Source organism: Mobula birostris, chromosome 10, assembly GCF_030028105.1.
Source record: "Mobula birostris isolate sMobBir1 chromosome 10, sMobBir1.hap1, whole genome shotgun sequence".
Lineage (NCBI taxonomy): Eukaryota > Metazoa > Chordata > Chondrichthyes > Myliobatiformes > Myliobatidae > Mobula > Mobula birostris.
Genome location: NC_092379.1, coordinates 91,459,567 through 91,480,100, shown reverse-complemented (window position 1 = coordinate 91,480,100; position 20,534 = coordinate 91,459,567). Strand labels below are relative to the sequence as shown.

The 20,534-nt window shown below is 39.2% G+C and overlaps 1 protein-coding gene across 5 annotated transcripts in view; it reads left to right on the top strand.

Moving 5' to 3' along the window:
• sytl4 (synaptotagmin-like 4) overlaps positions 1–20,534 on the top strand; it is an 81,974-nt gene that overhangs the window by 46,117 nt on the left and 15,323 nt on the right. For all 5 annotated transcript variants that reach the window (XM_072270565.1, XM_072270563.1, XM_072270564.1 and 2 more), the window contains 7 exons: positions 817–961; positions 2,249–2,345; positions 3,946–4,049; positions 9,424–9,510; positions 13,619–13,797; positions 14,639–14,741; positions 16,333–16,494. In XM_072270565.1, coding sequence (XP_072126666.1) covers positions 817–961; positions 2,249–2,345; positions 3,946–4,049; positions 9,424–9,510; positions 13,619–13,797; positions 14,639–14,741; positions 16,333–16,494 — 877 coding nt within the window. The remainder of the gene's footprint in view (positions 1–816; positions 962–2,248; positions 2,346–3,945; positions 4,050–9,423; positions 9,511–13,618; positions 13,798–14,638; positions 14,742–16,332; positions 16,495–20,534) is intronic.

Genomic DNA, 20,534 nt, shown 5'->3' with positions numbered 1-20,534 from the left:
TCTCAGAGCTTATAGGGACAAAGATCCCTACTGTCCACAAGAGTATGAGTTTTTAATGGCAGGTTTGAGGTCTTGATCTCCAAATGCCATTTTCTTCAATCAGCGGAAGGCTGACATGTGCACACTCGGTGACTAACCTAAGCAAATGGTACATGTTGTCCAAAGGTATTTCATTATATATTCTGAAGTGAGAACATCAGTTGCCAGTTGCCAGCAATAACAATGCAAATAGAACCAAAGTCATACAAAACATCTGCCACAAGCAGTGTTTATCCAGTAAGGTGAGTTTGATTAAGTAAACCCTTGCGAATGCTGTTTGCTGGAGTCCACCCACTTAATAAATATTGTAAACAACAGATGTCTGAGATTGGACTTTGGAATGAAATTGTATCATTTGTGTGAATTTGTTCCATTATTTTATGTCATGAGTTAGAAAATGACCCCAATTTGATTCAGTGTGTTGTGGTACCTAACCTTGGATGTATTGTTGAGTCCTTGGACAGATAAACCTATCATCATGTTTACATTGCTTTTAAAATGAATGTGATTGAAGAATATCATTCAATAACTGCATCAGGTTAAGAATGTCAATCCTGAGTACTGCACCAAAAATATTTTTATGTCCTTTCTTAGTATATTGTGGAAGCAACTTTTAGCCAACTTTATCATACATTCAGCAAACTAGCAATATAAACTATAGAAAAGTCTTAGATCATTTTTGGGATTCCAACAATCCTTTGGGTGGATGGGCATTTACTGCCATGGTATTAGTGAACTTTCAATATAAACTTTGTCTCCTGTTTCTGTATTTTTCAGGCGGAATTCCTTAACTGAAAGCAACCTCGGTAATATGAATGGTTTTCCCATTTCCCGGCCCGTTGTCTCAGGCAGCATGACTCTTCCAGCCACGTCAACTACACCTGCCAAAAACAGAAACAACCTGCAATCTGACTTAAACAACGTACTGCAATACACTCTCCTTGCACTATTTTACTTTTTCTTGGTGTACGGGTATATCGGCTAAATCTACATTTATTACTCATCTTTCAGTTTTTTTGAAACAGCTAAGTGGTCAGTTAAGGATACATTAGTAGTCAACCACAACATCTTTATGGAACCACATCTGACAAATTAAATAATCACCTTTGACCAATTGGAACTTGCAAGGATGTTTTGGGTGTAATCTGTTTAAATTCTACCTGAAAGGTTTTATAAGAGCTTTGAGAGGTGCAGCTACAAATAGGTCATTTGGAAAAAAAATGACAGAACTACAATAAATAACTTCAAGTAAAAATAGTAATAAAGTACTTTTAAGATGGTAAATTATATGGAAGTCTTTTTCTTATTCAAGGGTTCTGCTGTTCCCTTACTTTGAAATCGACAGGAGGTTACCCCTTTTATCCCTAGTAGCTGGTACAGAGTTCTCTGAGGTTTATGAGATGGGTGTTAAGAGATTAGTCCAGGGCCCTGTTCCCTTGCCTAACTCGGTGAGCAATCCCAGGTCAGGGTGCATTCTGTGCCCAGCAGTGAATTGTTGAGCACCTTCCTCTAGATTTCAGCAATCATACATACATGCATGGAAAGCAAGTAGATGCCAGTTTTGGAAGGTAGTGATAGTGAACTCTAGTGGATTCTCTTTCGTTCGCCTGGGCTATTAGATTGCTGCAATTCTACGTTGTTTGTAGATGGCAGAAGGCTTCTGTTTTTTTTATTATTTGCTCAAGGGATATGGGTTGCCATTATTTAATGCCCATCTCTGTCAGCTCTTACGCTGGCCGGTGGTGTAGTGGCATCACCACTGGACTTTGAGGCAAATGGTCCCAGGTTCGAATCTGGCCAGCCCCTTGCACACTTTCGATCTGTGATGGGCCGAGCGTCGAGCTGACAGCTCAGCCTCATAAAGATGCTGTCCAATGCTCCACAAGGCATGAAAAAGTTCTCTATTAGCTCTTGGGACCAGCGTGTGATTCCAAGTCAACATAAATATGGTGGAATTATAACTCCCCTCTGAAATGGATCAACGAGTCACACAGTTGTATCAGACAAAAAGAGAGAACAGTGAAGAATTATTATTATCTTAACATAGTGGTTGAAGAAGTATTTCCATTTTTTTTTATATATTAGTTTTTAATGTGGTATTATTTCATAAGATGCTACCTTATAAGAGCATTTAAAATAAACTGGAACTTCAAAACACAGAATTAATCTGTACATGTTTTAAAATAGTTTAACCCTTTCTCCTTCATAGGAAACTCGCACAAAAATAGACAGCAAAATTTCAGGGGATGAAAATGCTCCAGAAGACATGTTTAAAAAGAGTATAAAAGCAACTCTAAAACCCGCAGGTGAGCTGTTGCACTTCTGTAGCTCTTGAGATGATTTCAAGCCAAGGTATTCTTAACCCTAAAAGCAGCACCTAAATATTACAAAATACAAGGGGTGATTGATTAGTTCGTGGCCTAAGATAGGAGTCAATTTTAGAAAAGCTAGCACATTTATTTTTCAACATAGTCCCCTCCTACATAACATAAGTTAATAACTCATCAGAGGTGATTGATAAGTTCGTGGCCTAAGGAAGAAGGAGATGAGTTATTAACTTCAAACTTTCTGCATAATCACTCTAAGAGTTGACCTGCATGTACCTGTAACGAGAGCTGTATAACTCATCTCCTTCTACCGTAGACCACGAACTTATCAATCACCCCTGCTGTGGACACTTTCTGGAGGTCCAAGATCCGTATGCACCACAACCGCTGGACCAAGTGTGTAAATGTAGGAGAGGACTGTGCTGAAAAATAAATGTGCTGGGTTTTCTAAAATTGACTCCTTCTACCTTAGGTCACGAACTTATCAATCACACCTCGTAGCTGAAATCATTTTGCAGGAGTGTAAACGTAATTATTTAAAGAGATACTGGAGCAGCTGGTAAAAACTTGGTCAAAGTAGACACTGAGAAACATCCTAAAGGGGGAAAAAAAGGTTATAGGAGGAGTGGTGGGTGACATCAGATGGCAGGTGTGATATAGACATCAAAAGAAGAATAAGGATGGCAAAAGACACCTTTAGAAGAATGACCAATACTAAACTAGGCATGACAACCCACCTCTGAGTACTGAAATGTTACGTTTATCGAGTTATGTTATATTGATCAGGATGTGGGACAATATCTAGTAACATGAGGAAACGAATTGAAGCAGCAGAGATGTGATTTTTGAGGAGGATGCAAAGAATATCATGGACGAAGCAAATATCTAGAGAGGATGTCATGAACAGAGCAAACACAAAAAGAAATAATGTATGAGATCATGAAAAGGCAACGTAACTTCGTTGGACATGTGATTAGGAAAGAGAAGTTAGAATGCACAGTAATTATGGGAGAGATTGAAGGGAAGAAAGCAAGAGGAAGACAAAGACAAATGATGATGGAGACAGCAGCCAGAGAACTGGAAATGAATACCAATGAATTGATCCAATTGACCGGAAACAGGAGTGTGTGGGCCATGGCAGTCAAAGCTCAAACTGGGCATGGCACCTGATGATGATGATAGTGGGCTGGTGGCATTAAATAGATGGGGAGGTCCATGACTATGAAGAGAATTTATGAAATGGGATTAATAAATTTATAGTCAAGTAATTAATTTATCCCTGAAATAGCAATGGTTTCCCAGGGAAACATTTTGAAATTGTTCCACAGGCTCTTGGGTGGGTCAGCGAGGAGGCCAGTAAGCTGCAGGGAATTCTTAGTTGTATTCTTCTCAAAGACAATTACAGGGAAAGTCTGACGCACCTCTTGGTCATAAAGCCACGGATAATCCACACTTCAGACAAAATGCAATATAGATCATTTGTAAATACTGGAGAACCTGGATAAGCGGAGGCATCATCAGGTGTAAGTTGTGCTATAAGGTTTTTGTAATTGTAGTGTTCTTTTCAAATCCCCATTAGATTATAGTAAATCGGTGATGGATCTTCGCGTATCGGATTCTACAGAGAAGGAGGAATCCATGGGAGACCGCAGTCGGTCAGTTCCAGGTCTCAATGTAGAACAGGTTAGTTTATAAAAGAGCTTACTCCCGAAGGAGAGGAGGGAGAGGAGGAAAGGGAAAAATTGTTGGGAACTGTGCTGAGACTTGAGCTTTCCGCCATATGTCTCAGCGTCAGATGAATGAGTGTACACTGGATTGTACGTCACAATTTCAGAGTGCAATAACCTGGGAAACAAGAAGCTAGAAACTCATCGATCGTGTTCTTTCCCCATTAAATTCCTGACTCTGAAACAGTGGCGGCGCCAGAGATTTTTTCTTGCTGGTGCTACAGAGGGGCAAAATGATTCAGTGATGGTGCTGAGGGATGCACTGTATGGTAATATGTATTCGCAAGGCTAGATGCGTGGCGTTAAAAAGTCAGTTTCAAGCATTATGTGCCTACTATAAATGCCTCTGTTGATTCACAAGCAACAGCAATTGATGATCTAATGTAGAAGTGAACTGTTACAGTGTCAACAGCATCAGAGACAACCTGAGCATAAACAAAAAAAAACAAACAGAGCATCCGAGCAACAGCAGACAACGTGAATCATGCATCAATCCCACAATTGGCGTGAAATGCATGCTTTTCAACTGAAAAACACAAAACGAACCCACTGCTATTTGCATTACATAGACAGCAATGCCAAAAAATACACCGTTATTAAAGTCAAATAAGGCAAACAGCAGATGCAAGGCCTTACCAGGAGTTGGACAAATCATACTCTGACCATGCAATACCTCAATTAACTTGGCTATTGAATTTAAAACAAAAATCAACAGAATCACCGCTTGGAAGTCTAAGCAAAACCAGTAGGCTTAATAGCAGAAAATGTAATATTTTAGGATTTGCAGGAAACATAAGGACTATGGGGAATCCACCACAAAATAATAATAATAATAATCAGCATTAGTCTTGGCCCAAATTTTTAAAAAATCAACTACACTCACCGTTGATGTTTTCAGAGAAGCACAATCCGTCTGTTGTTGTGATTGGTGGTGAAAGCATCAATGATTTTCTGGATGTCAAGTGCTTTGGTCCTCCGGCTGTTTATGGCCAACAGGGCCAAGTTGCTGTTCCGAGCATCGCTGCTGCTATTCCTTAAGTAGTTTTTGACGCGTCTGAGGCAAGAGAAACTCCCTTCGCATGAGGCAGATGTAACAGGCAGAGTCAGTGATATGCAGGTTAGTTTGTATAAATCTATAAATGCATCGCGGTAGGGTCTCACTAGAGCTAGAAATTCCACTGTGTCATTCACTGTCTGTCCTTGCTTTTGTTTTGTTTCCAGCAGACGCCAAACCTGATGTAGCTCTACAGTCAGGTTCTCTTCAGTCACTCCATAGTATTAGGCCATTGGCCAAAGACAATTCTTGTCTAGGAAGAACTTATGTTTGAGACTCAATGCTGAGACTCCAGTCAGAACACCCCCAGTCTCAATTGAGAACCGTCTTTTCATTTCAGTCAGAAGTCTGTCTATAACTGGATAGAAACAGTGGTTGCAAAGGTCATCAGAGGATGTGACAGGTGTGCGTTCAGTTTGGGCCTCAACAACAATATCATGTAGTCGGCGGGGTGGCTGGGCCTGTCTCCTTTCATGTGGTCTGTTCTGTATACCGGCCTTGACGCACAGGTCCCTAGCTCTTGTCTGAATTTCACTCCATGATTCCTCTCCCTGTTTTGCTGACAGTACATCGATAACAGACTGAGCCAAGTCCACAGCAGATGAAAGCAAACTGGGAGATTGTAGCTGATCTGACATGAACTTGGTGACTCGGAATAAATCCGCAAACAGAGTGAGAAGTAAAGCAAACTGCTCGTCAATCAGTCCATTTACAGCTCTGGCCTCCGTTTTCCTCTGTGCATTTGGTTGACCCATGATATCCTGTAGTGTAGCTAGAATGGCAGGGAGTGATTTCCTTATAGCCCACAAAGCTGTATACTGCCATGCTCAGCGTGTATCTGACAATTTCTTCAACTCCACGGGCTGTGCAGTTGATTCCAGTTCTCTCTGTTTCTTCATGAAAAGATCGTGGGCAACAGAGTTTGAAAAGAAGTTGTAAAGCAGCTGCACAGTTTCAAAAAACTCACCCGCTTGTGGTACATTGCTCACAACATCCACTAAAACAAGGTTAAGTCTGTGAGCATGGCTGTGTATATAATGCCTGCGGGACCTCTTTCCTGAATCTCTCTTGTACCCCGTTATTGCACCCGGACATCACTGCCGCCTCGTCATAACACTGTTATACACGTGTTCTTATCAATAACACATTGGGCGACTGTCTGTTCAATGCCTTTAAGAAGTGACTCTGCATCCAACCCTTCTGCTAGAGTAAAGTGCAAGAGTTCTTCAAGCACTGTTTCGTTATTCAAATATCGCACCACCACTGATATTTGCTCCTTTTTACTCATCTTTACTTTCATCCACTATGATGGCAAAATATCCAGCCTCCTTGACTTCTGCACTTATTTGACATCTGATCATATCTGCCATAATATCCATAATTTCATTTTGGATATCGTGATGGTGTTTTTTGCATTTCCAGGATTGTCCTCTATTTTTTTTAGCTACAGTCTTATCAAACTTCCCAATTACACCGAGCAACTCAACAAAGTTTCCCCTATTGCTAGATCCATCATTCTCCTGGTGTCCTCACTGGGCAATGCCTTGGCACGCAGTATAGCATAGAGACTCAACCACTGCTCTCAGATACTCACGATTTTCTTGGACAATCTTTGCATGTCCTTTATCAAGCATATCTCCCAATTCTGAACCATCTTGTTTTCTCAATCTGAATTCGGCCCATGCCTCCATCGCAAACTTATGAGCTGCACTTACATGGTGGGTTTTGAAAGCTGTTGCGGTAACCGGTGACAGTGAAGGTAGACTCAGAATGGAACCCATGTCCTCCACACAGGAAATGCCTGCATGCGAAGCAGAATGTAGCATCTTTTGTGATTGAATATTCCGGCCAGGAGTACAGCCACGAATACTCCTTTGCTGATTGCCAAACTGTTGCAAAGGGTACTTTTTCAATGCTGGCCGACGGGGTCCTTCCTCAGGCTGCTGGCTAACATCGCTAACAGTATTCCCACTTGCACTAAGAGCAGTTTCATCCACGTTCTCTTCCGAATTCCACTCCATTTCTTGTTCCTCTACTTCGCCCTCAGATTCCTTCAATGAACTGTCGTCCTCATCCCCACTTACTTCTTTCTGCATGTCACTTTCAATTAAGACATGCTCAGGCTGAGACACCACTGATTCCTCTGGATGAGGTTGTTTTCTCACTAAAAATCTATCCATTTTTCACGCCACCAAAATAATGCACGTGCCAGGCCCACGCTCGCTTGTAAAAGCACAATGTGCAAGTGTGGCATCCGTTAGTCTCGGGAGCCCACGGAGCTGCGCCTGGATGTATACTATCACTCTCTCGCGTGAGTGACATCACCACCTTAAGTGATCTTAGATCAGCTTAACTGATCTGAGGACAGCAACGGCAAGACGTTGACAACGAACGAATAAGCAGAAGTGTAGAGTGGATCTGACAGAGTTTATAATTTTATTGCTGCCTCGGTGCTATGGTAATTGGGGGCGCTGTTTCACTAGATCAACTGGAGAAACAAGCTGTATTCAAGACTATACAGGGAAAGCAAAGCAGCTGCAGTTAATTTCTTGGTGGTGCTATTGCAATTCCTGCTGGGGCTATGGCCCCACCTTAGCACCGCCCCTGCTCTGAAATAGGATGTTACAGTTTCAACTGGTTCAGTACAGACACTTGAGCATTAAAATCTAAGGTCATTATTCACAGTGCGATACTGAGAACAACAATCCTGGACAGGGGCATCATTTTAATGAATTTTAAGTTAAGACCCTGTTTGTTCTCAAGATGGATGTAAACAAAAAGACCTCCAAGGACATAATGGCTTAGGGATTGGTACTTGCATCCCAATCTATACTGGCACTTTGGCTGAGGGGACCAAATGTTGTCTTATTAAATTTGGTGATAAAACAAGGTGAAATTGTGAGTATAGGAGAGGATGTGAAAAGACCTCAGGACAATATGAATAAGCTGCAGTAAATGAGTTGGCAGATAGAATATAATGTAGAAAATATTTATTTGTTCACAGTAGTGCACATAACAGGCGAAGTATCCCTTCAAATGATAAGAGAACAGAAATGCTTCTTGCTGAGGAAACTAGAACCAAGGGTCACAGTCTCAGAATAAGGGGCAGACTATTTCAACTTGAGATGAGTAGAAGTTCCTTCACTCTGGGAATAGAATGTCCTTGGAACTCTCTACCCCAGAAGGATGTGGTTGTTTAGTCACTGAATTTGGTCAAAGTAGGCATCGATAGCTTTCAATACGTTGGGTGAATCAAGGGATATAGGGGTATACAAAAAGATAGATTGAAAGCACAAGTCCAGTTGTGTCCCCGGTGGTGCAACCGGAAGGGGTGAACTGCTTATTCCTGATACTGAATCCTCTGTTTTAAGGACAGGGGCATTATCACATTGTTCTGGTTATTTGTTTTGATATTACTTAACAATTTTCTCTCATATTGACTCTGCTGGTTCTTGTAAAATTTCCTGTCCTTTGGTGTATTGGCCCTTGCCAATTGATCTGGACTGGTCTTTAATTTATTACTTTCCAGGACACCTCTGTTAACAGTACACGGTACATATTTCTCCTGGGATCCTTCTTTCTGCTGAAAGTTATGAACTAGCTGTTTAAATATATGTCCTTGCTTATCCACTGACCTATTCCTCAGCCTGTTTACCCACTCCAGACAACCCGATCTTCACATCACTGCAATTACCCTTATTTAAGTTGAGGACATTGGTCACAGATCCCCGATGTTTGCCCTCAAATAGTATTGATAATTCTGCCATCTCGTGACCATTACTCAACAGAGGATCTTTGTCCACGATATTTCCTTTAATCTCACCGCATTAAAAATAACCGCATCTAAAATAGCCAGGCTAGGTTCTGTAACACTGCCTGACATATTCCACTCCATAAATTTGTCTTCCAAAGTATCCAATTTGATTAAGGTACTGATTTGCATTATTAGAAATACTCAACCAAAAATGAATGATCCACTTTTGTCCCAGTGCCAATAAAACATGGGTCTGAAAATTGTGCCTTTCTTCACATTGGACTGTGTTCAAGAAATAAAGCAAGTTTGACTGCTTAGTTTTAGAACAACCTGTGTAGTAGTATTAGATGTCAATAAGTGTGATGGAAAGATAGAGGTTTTTTTATATATAGATACAATTTCAAGCCAGTCAGTGTTTAAACAATTAGTCAGGCAGTTTGCAGTGGCAACTTGACCACAGTCCTTTATTGTTCTATTGTTTCCAGAGCTTTATACTTGTTTGTAACCTTTATTTTTTGACAGGATGAGGAAGAGGAGGATATTGATAAATTGGTGTCAATGCACCGTTTGACAAATCCTCGCCAAAGCCTCAAGAGTGGAAGTTCTGTGGTACGTTTCCCAGCAAACTATTGTGATTTAAACCTCCACATACTGTATAATTCTTCAAGCATGTGAATTAGAAAGAAATAAGGTCAAAATTTTTCCTTTTTTTAAGAATGTGGAGAAAATCAAGTTCATTGTCCTATTTAAGTTTAAATTACCAAGATGATGCGCAACAAAGTATATTATACTGATTAACACTCATTAGTATAAAGCAGAAGATGTATTGTGTTCTTTTAAATTCAAGCTGGGTACATCCTGTGATCAAGGAGCTTGGAGAAATATACAGTCATCATTATTACCCCAATCCAGTATCTGAGTTTTTTAAATTCTTATTTCTCCCTTAAGCAGTGCTCTAGCTTTGCTTTTTTTCTCAACTCTGACTGATTTTGTGACTTAAGTAGCTCTGGAAAATCAAGTAAAGTAAATAGCACTGACAAAATAGACAACCATTGACAACCGTGGCTGACGAGGGAAGTCAAAGCTAGTATAAAAGCGAAAGAGAGGGCATAAAACAACGCAAAAATAAGTGGGAAGATAGAGGACTGGGAAGTTTTTAAGACCTACAAAGAGCAATTGAAAGAGTCATTAGGAGGGAAAAGATGAAATACGAAAGCAAGCTAGCAAACGATATCAAAGTGGATAGTAAAATCTTTTTCAAATGTGTAAAAAGATAAAAGAGATGAGAGTGGATATAGGACCGCTAGAAAATGAGGTTCGAGAAATAATAACGGGGGACAAGGAGATGGCAGATGAACTAAATGAGTATTTTGCATCAGCCTTCACTGTGGAAGACACTAGCAGTGTGCCAGATGTTGAATGGGTGTGAGTGAAGAGAAGTGGGTGCAGTTACTATTACAAGGGTGAAGGTGCTCAAAAAACAGAAAGACCTAAGGGTACATAAGTCACCCAGACCAGATGAACTGCACCCTAGGGTTCTGAAAGGGGTAGTGTTAGAGATTGTGGTGGCATTAGTAATGATCTTTCAAAAATCATTGGACTCCGACATGGTGCCAGATGACTGGAAAATGACAAATGTCCCTCCATTCTTTAAGAAAGGAGGAAGACAGCAGAAAGGAAATTATAGACCAGTTATCCTAACCTCAGTGGCTGGGAAGATGTTAGAGTCGATTGTTAAGGATGAGGTTATGGAGTACTTGGTGACACAGGGCACGAGAGGACAAAGTCAGCAGGGTTTCTTAAGGGAAAATCTTGCCTGATGAACCTGTTACAATTCTTTGAGGAGATTATAAGTAGGATAGATAAAGGGAATGCAGTGGATGTTGTATATTTGGACTTCCAGAAGGCCTCTGACAAGGTGCCACACATGAGGTTACTTACCAAGCTAAGAGCCCACGGTATTACAGGAAAGTTACTGGCCTGGTTGGAGCATTGGCTGATTGGTAGGAGGCAGCGAGTGGGAATAAAAGGATCCTTTTCTGGCTGGCTGCCAGTGAGTAGTGGTGTTCCGCAGGGGTTGGTGTTGAGACCACTTCTTTTTATGCCGCATATCAACGACTTAGATGATGGAATAGGTGGCTTTGTTGCCAAGTTTTCAGATGATACAAAGATTGGTGGAGGGGCAGGAAGTGTCGAGGAAACAGGTAGGCTGCAGAAGGACTTAGACAGATTAGGAGAATGGGTAAGAAAGTGGCAAATGAAATACAATGTTGGAAAATACATGGTCATGCACTTTGGTAGCAGAAATAAATGTGCGGACTATTTTCTAAACGGGGAGTAAATCCAGGAATCTGAGAGGCAAAGAGACTTTGCAGTCCTTGTGCAGAACACCCTAAAGGTTAACTTGCAGGTAGAGTCAGTGGTGAGGAAGGCAAATGCCATGTTAGCATTCTTTTCAAGGGGTCTAGAATGCAAGAGCAGGGATGTGATGCTGAGGATTTATAAGGTAATAGTGAGGCCTCACCTTGAGTATTGTGAACAGTTTTGGGCTCCTCATCTTAGAAAAGATGTGCTGGCATTGGAGAGAGTTCAGAGGTGGTTCACAAGGATGATTCCAGGAATGAAAGGGTTATCGTACAAGGAACATTTGATAGCTCTGGGTCTGTACTCGCTAGAATTCAGAAGAATGAGGGGGAATCTCATTGAAAAATTTCAAATGTAGAAAGGGCTAGACAGAGTAGATGTGGAAAGGATGTTTCCTACATGGGGGAGTCTAGGACAAATGGGCACTGCCTCAGGATAGAGGGGCGTCCATTTAAAATAGAATTGCGGAGAAATTTCTTTAGCCAGAGGATGGGGAATTGGTGGAATTTCTTACCACAGGCAGCTGTGGAGGCCAGGTTGTTGGGTGTATTTAAGGCAGAGCTTGATTGGTTCTTGATTGGACACGGGGCATCAAAGATAACAGGGAGAAGGCTGGGGAGTGGGGCTGAGGAGGAGGGAAAAAGAATCAGCCATGATTGAATGGTGGAGCAGACTTGATGGGACAAATGGCTTAATTTTGCTCCGATGTCTTCTAGTCTAAAGTTACCTTTGATTTCGTTACTGTTGGCAAAATTAATGCACGTTCCTCCCAAGGTCAGTCCAATTTGTTGATTTTCTATTTGTTGGTTTTTATGTAAGAAAGAAATGCTTGTATCAGTTTTCCTCCTCCCTTTAATACACCGATTCATTGATGTGGAATATTTCCAAAGCATCCACCATCCGCCAGTAACTCAATCATGTGCCCATTATTGGACTATAATGACTAATGGCAAGTTTGGTTTGGTGCTCACATTGTATTTGTTTGTGTGCATCCCTCCCCAGCAGGGGTCACTGAGTAAATTGAGGGGAACAGAAATATTGCTGGTAATAGCGCAAGAACAGATGAGCCTATTGTAGTCTTTTCATTGTTGCCCTCAAATCTGCCACCAGGTAAACTTGGCACAGATTGGGTTTGAACTCTTTATTCTACATAGTCTGTATGCTTCATCTGCTCAGAGGAAAAATGTACTGATTGTTAGGAGAAAAGAGAAATATCATAATTTTAAGATGATTATCAGAATGTAATTCTGCTACGAATATGTTGGCCAGGGATGCCCTTTGTACTTAGCCTCTCCCCAAGCAAACGTGGACATTTTGATTAACAACTACCCATTTCTTTATAAAATATAGCCTGTTTTTGTGTGTGTCTCTAAAACATAACTGTATCTCAATGTGGTTACACAAATTCTGTATCCATTCCACTCTTTCAAATTATGAACCATAAACTTGTATATCCATGTACTCAATCTTAACACAAACAGATGTGTTGAGAGTTTTTTTTAATGTAGGTGTTTGCTGCAAGCGATCTGTGTTTCACAATTGCCGCTGGATCCGAAGGTTGTGTGTCCACATTTTTTTCAAGACTCTTGGATATCTGCAGAGATATTTAGGCCACGTTGCAGTAATGAGATTCTGCTGTGCAACTAAAATTGTTTTTTTTTCTTGAAATGTTACAGATCCCTTCTCCTCTTGGGACAGTCTATGGAATATTATCAAATAATATTTTCCAGGCTAAGTTTATTCCTGAATTAATACTTTACTTAGAAAACAGATTAGCCAGCCTTGTTTTTTTGGAAACTTTGCTGAACACAGATTACCTTTTTTACATTCAGTTAGTAACTTCACTTTGAAAGAACTTTGTTGCCTGTAGTTAACTGCAAGTCTTTCTGTTCTTTTGACTGGAGATTAATAACCAGACTGTAGAAGATGTTTTGCATCTGACTTGTGCTTTATGATTGTCAAGTATTTCATTGCGATGCAGTATATTGAAAGTGGGAAATTATTTCCCAGCCGAAAAATGGCTTATCTTAATCAGTAAGGTACACTACCTGAATTCTTTTAAAAATGCTACAAAATAATGAGCCTACGCCAATAAATGAAGCTGGACCATCTTGATAGAATATCTATATTCGAAATGTAACTGTTGACAAGATTAGTCCCTCGTTCTGACTATGAATAGGTGTAATGAGTATAAATATAGCTTTTTATCAATTTCTATCAGAAAGCGGTACAGGTAATTATAGCTGTGTAAAGATTATATAAATTAGACTGAATCACAATGTATAAATTTAGTAAACTGAGAGATGTTGCTTTCTTGTTTAATTTCCTTTCACACTATCTAAACTTGTTTCAGAGTACAATAGGCAGCATGGTCAGTATCTATAGTGAAGCAGGTGACTTTGGCAATGTTACCATCACTGGGGAGATTATCTTCTTCCTCCGCTATGACCAAAAGAAACAAGCACTTAATATTCATGTGAAGGAATGCCGCAACCTGGCTTATGGGGATGAGAGCAAGAGGAGATCAAATCCGTAAGTGTGTTTGTGTGAATATGGGTGCCTGAATTTTCTAAAAATACTCTGTATTGGAGAGCAAATACAACTTCTTTGCATTTAACATGCAGGTCTTTTCAAGCCTAACGCTGAATAATAATATCCCTGTAGGTTGGAGCTAAGTGGATATGATATTCAGTTGGATTTTTTTATGCGTGTACTATTTGCGACAGTTCATAATGTAAGTTAGTGCAGTATTGGATGCTGGAATTGTAGCCTGAATATCTTTCATGTACTGGGGAAATGAGCAATACAGCAGAGATGGATGTGCACGCTGGCAGTTTCCTGAGCTCTCCATTCTCTAATGAGGATATATCAAAGTCCAACTGCTACCTACTGGTTTGAGATCTTTGTCTCTCAAATGCTAAAATTTAATTTTGGATCTCTGACCTAAAACAAAATACAGTGATTTTGGACAAAGTATGAAGCCGTCTGTTTTAGTGACAAGTAGCCTGTTGCAAATGAACATTAGGATGACTCTCCTCCTTTGTCCCAGTTACAAACTTCACGACAGCCTTGGGAATCACTGTTGCACAAACTTGACACTTCGATACTCAAATACTGGCTATCTTGTCTTCAGTCACTGCTGAATTAAATTATTGCTGCCAGTTTGAGCTGTTGGACACTCAGAACTCAAACAAGTGTACCACATGGGACTCCCACTAGGCAGAAGAGAAAAGGAAATGTCTTTTGGGTGACATTCCAAATTCAAAGCCTAGAAGTCAAATCTTTCAGTCCACTTCACTTAATTGTTCTGTCACTAATAAAATAATTAAACCATGAACATTTTTTGAAAAGAATTTTCCTTTTCTCTCTGCAGCTATGTGAAGTCTTATCTGTTACCTGATAAATCACGGCAAAGTAAACGCAAGACTACAATTAAACGTAACACAACCAACCCTATCTACGATGAAATCTTACGGGTAAGGCTTGAAAGGCCCATGACCTGCCTTTGCAATCAGCACTTAAGGAAGATGTTGTTTATGGATATATGAATTAATGGAAAGAGCTGGCCTCTCATACCCAACAAACCTGCTCTGCTTTTCAGTAAGATTATAGCTACTCAACTCTGCACTATCATGGTATCCTGCACCAGTACCTCGCTCAGGGGTGGCAAACCTTTTTGAGAGTGTGTGCCCAAATTAGTGATAATCTTCTAAAAATATTCTCTCTGGTATCATGGTAATTTTGAGCAGAGATTATCATTGACTAATGAATTAGTAACAATAATAATGGACATTTTTTAAGGAAAAGGATGAGTCCTGTTGCTTATTTATGTGTATTCATTGTAATATTAACATGTATATCAGAAAGTTTGAAATAAATGAATTATTTCAGAAAAACCTGTTCAAAAATCATTAATCTTTTAAAAAGACAAATGAAAATGTACATAATTTCTAAATAGTATTGTTATTGTAACTATTTACTATTAAAATACTATGTATAGTCTGCAAGGATTTCAAAACCTATCATCTTGCGTCATGTGTTCTCTCAACCATCTAACTGGTACTAAGTTGGCATGAGACGTTTCCTGTGAAAACATCTGTTCTTGAGTTGAAAAAAATGATTCATTTGGCAGTATAGATGATAATTATTTATCCTTTTTTATTATAGGTGGGGTTTAAAGAATTGAGGGGCAGCACTGCATGCTGTGTGTCGAACTTTGCTGGTGTCATTATGGGTATACACACACACCTTCCCTGTAGGACAACCTAGGACTCTGCTTATGAAGCATCTGTCTCTGCCTCAATGATACCTAATTATTCTGTTTCCGGGATTCTTTGAGGACTTGGTTTTAAAGACTCACAACATTCTGAGAGAAAGATTTAATTTCATCATCTTGTAAAATGAGCGATTGTGACCCCTCATTGCAAATTTGCCCAGGTGGAAATATTCTCACTATATTTAACCTGTTAAGACCCCTCAGGATCTTGTATGGTTCAATAACATTTGGATTATTTATGGAGGGAAAGAGGAAGTCATGGTCTGCAAAGCTCCCATCTATTGTAATTCGCTCATTTTACAGGATTTGGGTTCAGATGCAGGTGCAGGTCGGGAAGCTACATGATGAAGATGAACTAATGCAGGGTCTGATCTACCTCAGTCCACCAAACATTAGAACTGAGCAAGAAATGTAATTATTTTTCAGTAAATTTGTGAATTGGAAGTAAATGATATGGAAACATCCCAGTCTACTGAAACTTCCTGGAAAAATTGGATTAAGGAGAGATTGTTTAGCATAAATCTGTAAATAGTTCTGCAGAAACATTCAGTAAATTGTTGGTCGGCAACGTAGGAAACATAATTGTTTCTCATTGGGGTTTAGTTTTAGAATACTTAAAAGGAAAATGTGGAAAGAGCTGTCCTCCATAAAGCCTTTCCTGTTTGTATCTCAGATGTGTTTGATTGGACAGGGTTGAGACTCTGTGTTTCTTTTATTTATGCTGCAGGAAGGTCATTCTTATGGATGTTGCAGTGTTTCATCTGATTTTCTTTCCTTTCACCATTAATTAGTATGACATCAGCGAATCACAGTTAACTATGAGGACGTTGCAACTTTCTGTATGGCACTATGATCGCTTTGGACGCAATATATTCCTGGGAGAGGTGGACCTGTCATTCGATGTTTTTAAATTCAACAGTGATTCAGAAGAGTGCCTTCCTCTTCATGGCAAGGTAAGGGCACCACACGTTTCCCCTTCAACACTTTGTTTAAACTGCACAAGGGCAGCAGACGGACTGTTTGGTCTTCTCACAGTTCCAGGGAGTCTCTGTCAGTCAAAGGGAAAACCCCTGAATTATTTTATTAAATGTTGGAGCGGAACACTTGCTGAAGAATGAAATCTATTTTAACATTGCAGCATGTTGGTATAAATAGATTAAATGTGATAACTGATACTATGAATCTGTCCAGACTTTTCACATCTCCAGAACTCACAGGAGGATGAAAGCATTTGGGGAAAATGATGCACTGTATGTAAGAAGATAGCACAGGGGTTGTGCATTTTATCATTTCACCTCAAGGGGACAAGTTTGAATTTATACTTGTGTTCTTTACAGATCCATTAGCTAATTGAGTGAACTATCTTCCTGTGTGCCATTCAGAGAAACTGTCAGGACGTGACAAGTTAATGAGTTGAATAAACAAAAGTGCTGTAATCATCAGGGAAAAAATTTGCTTTCAGAAATATGAGTGATGACAGGTTCTCTATTTTCTTTCAATTAGCTCTATAACGTAACATCTAGATTTCAACTTAATCCTTTATATTATATCCTATATACAAAGTACAACTTTAACACTAATTCTTGGTTAATTTTAATACAATTTTTCTGTTTTACAGTCAGATCTACATTGAGACATTCAGTTTTGTGAAACTAAGGTGTTCTAATTTTCTGCAGCATTTTGTCCTCTATTCCCCATCTAAAACATGGGTTATAACATATTCCAGCAAGGCCTCTAACAAGGACCTGCGTAATAGGCTATTTTGAAAAGTTAAATCCAATGGCATCCAGGCTAGGTAGCCAATTGGATACAATATTGGCTTGATGGAAGGAGACAGAAGGTGGTAGTGGAGGGCTGTTACTTCTGATTGGAAGCCTGTGACCATTGGTGTGCCACAGGGATTGGTACCATGTCCACTGTGCTTTGTCATCTGTTGTAACAATTTGGATGAGAATGTTGTTAACATAGTAAGTTTGTGGATGATACCAAACTTTAATGGTGTAGTGGACAGTGAAGACTACAACAGGATCTAGATGAATCAGGGAAGTGGGCCAAGGAACAGCAGATGGAATTTAACTCCAATAAGTGTGAGATGTTGCATTTTGGTAAATTAAAATCAGGGTGGACTTGGACAGTAAATGGTAGGATCTTGGCCATATAATAGACTGTATAGCACTGGTACATAGTTCCCTGAAAGTGGCAACAAGGTGGTGTATGGCGTTTGGCCTGCTTGTCTTCATTGGTCACAGCATTGAGTTTAGGATTTGGGATGCTGTGTTGCAACTGTACAAGTCATGACCACATTTACAGCATTATACATGGTTATGCTCGCCAGGGTTTAGGAAGGATGCCAATAAGCTGAAACAGGTGCAGAAAAGGTTCACCAAGATGCTAATAGGACAGGAGGGCTTTATTTATACCGTGACTATAAAAAGAATTCACCTCCTCCCTCTTGGAAGGTTTGATGTTTTATTGTTTTACAACATTGAATCACAGTAGATTTAATTTGTCTTTTTGTAGTTTACTTTTTATTGAAGTTCATCATCAAACATTTCCATAAGATGTATTTCAGATATTGTACATATATATCATATAATCATATTTGCCACAAATCTCCACATAGTATTTATCGGAGGTATACACTTATAGAAAAGGGAGGAAAGAAAGAACAAGCAAAAGGAGAAAACCATGTACAAGTTGTGAGAATAAAATTAGGCCTATGAGGTGTTATGTAGTTGAACCATTTTTCCCATTATGAATCAAATTGGATGCTGTTATCTTCTCCATTTTGTAAATGATCATTGTAATTTCCATCCATGCGTTTAAAGTTGGGCTCTCCTGAGATAACCATTTCCTGGCAAGGGTCTTTTTACCAGCCACCAGCAGTATATTCATTAAATATTTATCTCTTTTCAACCATTCTTGAGGTATATACCCAAAATATATGGTCTTACTTTCTAAGGGTATTTCATAGTTAAAAATGTCTTGTAGGGCATTGTGTATCCCACTCCAATTGTCTTTGATAATGGGGCATTCCCAGAAAATATGATAATGGTTTGCATTTTGATTTCCACAATTTCTCCAGCAAACGGGGAAGTTACTATCATAATGGGATTTCTGAGAGGCTGTAATAAAATATCTTATCAAGTTTTTCCATCCAAACTCCCTCCATTTCTGTGAACTGGTACACTTCCATTGATACCTCCGTATTATTGTCCATTCTTCCTCAGATATTATTATTCCTCCTTCCTTCTCCCGTTTTGTTTTAATGTATGAAGTCAAATGTGTTTTAAGATTTGACAAACTCTTATACACGCTTGAAATGATTTTACTACCGTTATCTGAATTATATGCTTTTCTAAATAGCTCTATCAAACATGTACTTGCCTTGGTTACATTTTTAACCCTCCTATTAACATACTGTCGCATCTGTAGATACCGATAAAAGTCTTGTTTTTCTAATAAGCGTTTCTCTTTAAGCATTTCAAAACTGAACAGTGTTCCTTCTTTCATTATATTGCAAATAGCTGTTATTCCTTTAGCTGTCCAGTCCTTAAATCTAGCATCCTGTTTATTGGCGTAAAATCCAAGTCATATGCACACCATTTAAGAATTGCAATATCTCCCTCTAGTTTATATTCTTTTATAATAGTTTTCCATATTTTAAGAGTCCATTTCACCCATGGATTATCAATAGTATTTATGTGCCTGTGTCGGTTGTTATCAGCCAAAATTGCCTGTATGGGAATGGGAAGTATCCCCTCCTCAATATTTTTCCATTGAGCATCATATGATGGGTTGCACCAACCTATCACAGCTCTCAACTGTGCTGAAAAATAATAATCTTTAAGTGAAGGTTGGCCCCATCCCCCCTTTTCCTTGGCTAATTGCAAAGTTTTGAGGCGAACTCTAGGCCTTTTACCTTGCCATATATATCTTGATAACATTTTGTTCCATTCATTGAATTGATTTCAGTTAATCTGTATTGGTAGGGTCTGAAAGAAATATAGTAGTCTGGGCAGTATATTTAATAGATTCAACCCTTGAACTGAGACCAAAGAAAGGAATTAGATTCCATCTTTTTATATCTTCCTTTATATATATATATATATATATATATATATATATATATATAGGCTGTTAATTGCATTCTGATAATTTTGACAAATCTTTTGGCATAATGATGCCCAAATATTTGAAAGACTCTGTTTGCCATGCCCAAGGATATCTACTTTCAACTTCTCTTGGTGGGCTATAGTTATATGAAAGTAATTGGGTTTTATCTATGTTGGTCTTGTGGCCTGATAATTGACCATATTGTTCAAAGGATTGCGTCAATTTAGGTAAAGAGTATGTTGGTCGCCCTACATAGATCAGAATGTCATCCGAGTAACAGGCCAATTTATGCTCTGTCCCTTAAATAGTAATTCCCCTGATATCTTCATTTTGTCTGATGTATTGAGCTATTGGTTCCAGATATAATGCGAAGATTAGGGGTGACCATGCACAACCCTGTCTCGTGCCCCTTTCTAGGGTAAAACTATTTGATAAATATCCATTGATTTTAATCCTAGCAGTAGGATTGTCATATAGTGCCTGTATAGTTTTAATAATTGTGTCATGTAGACCAAATCTATGTAAAACTCTGTAAAGAAAATTCCAATTAACCAAATCAAATGCCTTTTTAGCATCCATGCTTATCACTATTGCTTCGATTTTATTTTTTTGTTTATGATCCAGAATGTGAAGTGTCCTTCATATATTGTCTTGTGTTTGGCGTTGTTGTATAAAACCTATCTGATCCTTATGTATCAGTATGGGTAGAAACTCTTCTAATTGTTGGCCATGATGGAGGTAAATAATCTATAATCTACATTAAGAACGGATATTGGTCTAAATGACCCACGTTCCATTTTATCCTTGCCTTCTTTCGGTATAGCTGAGATTATCGCTTCCTTCCAGCTGGGTGGCATTTGTGCCTTTTTTAGAGCCC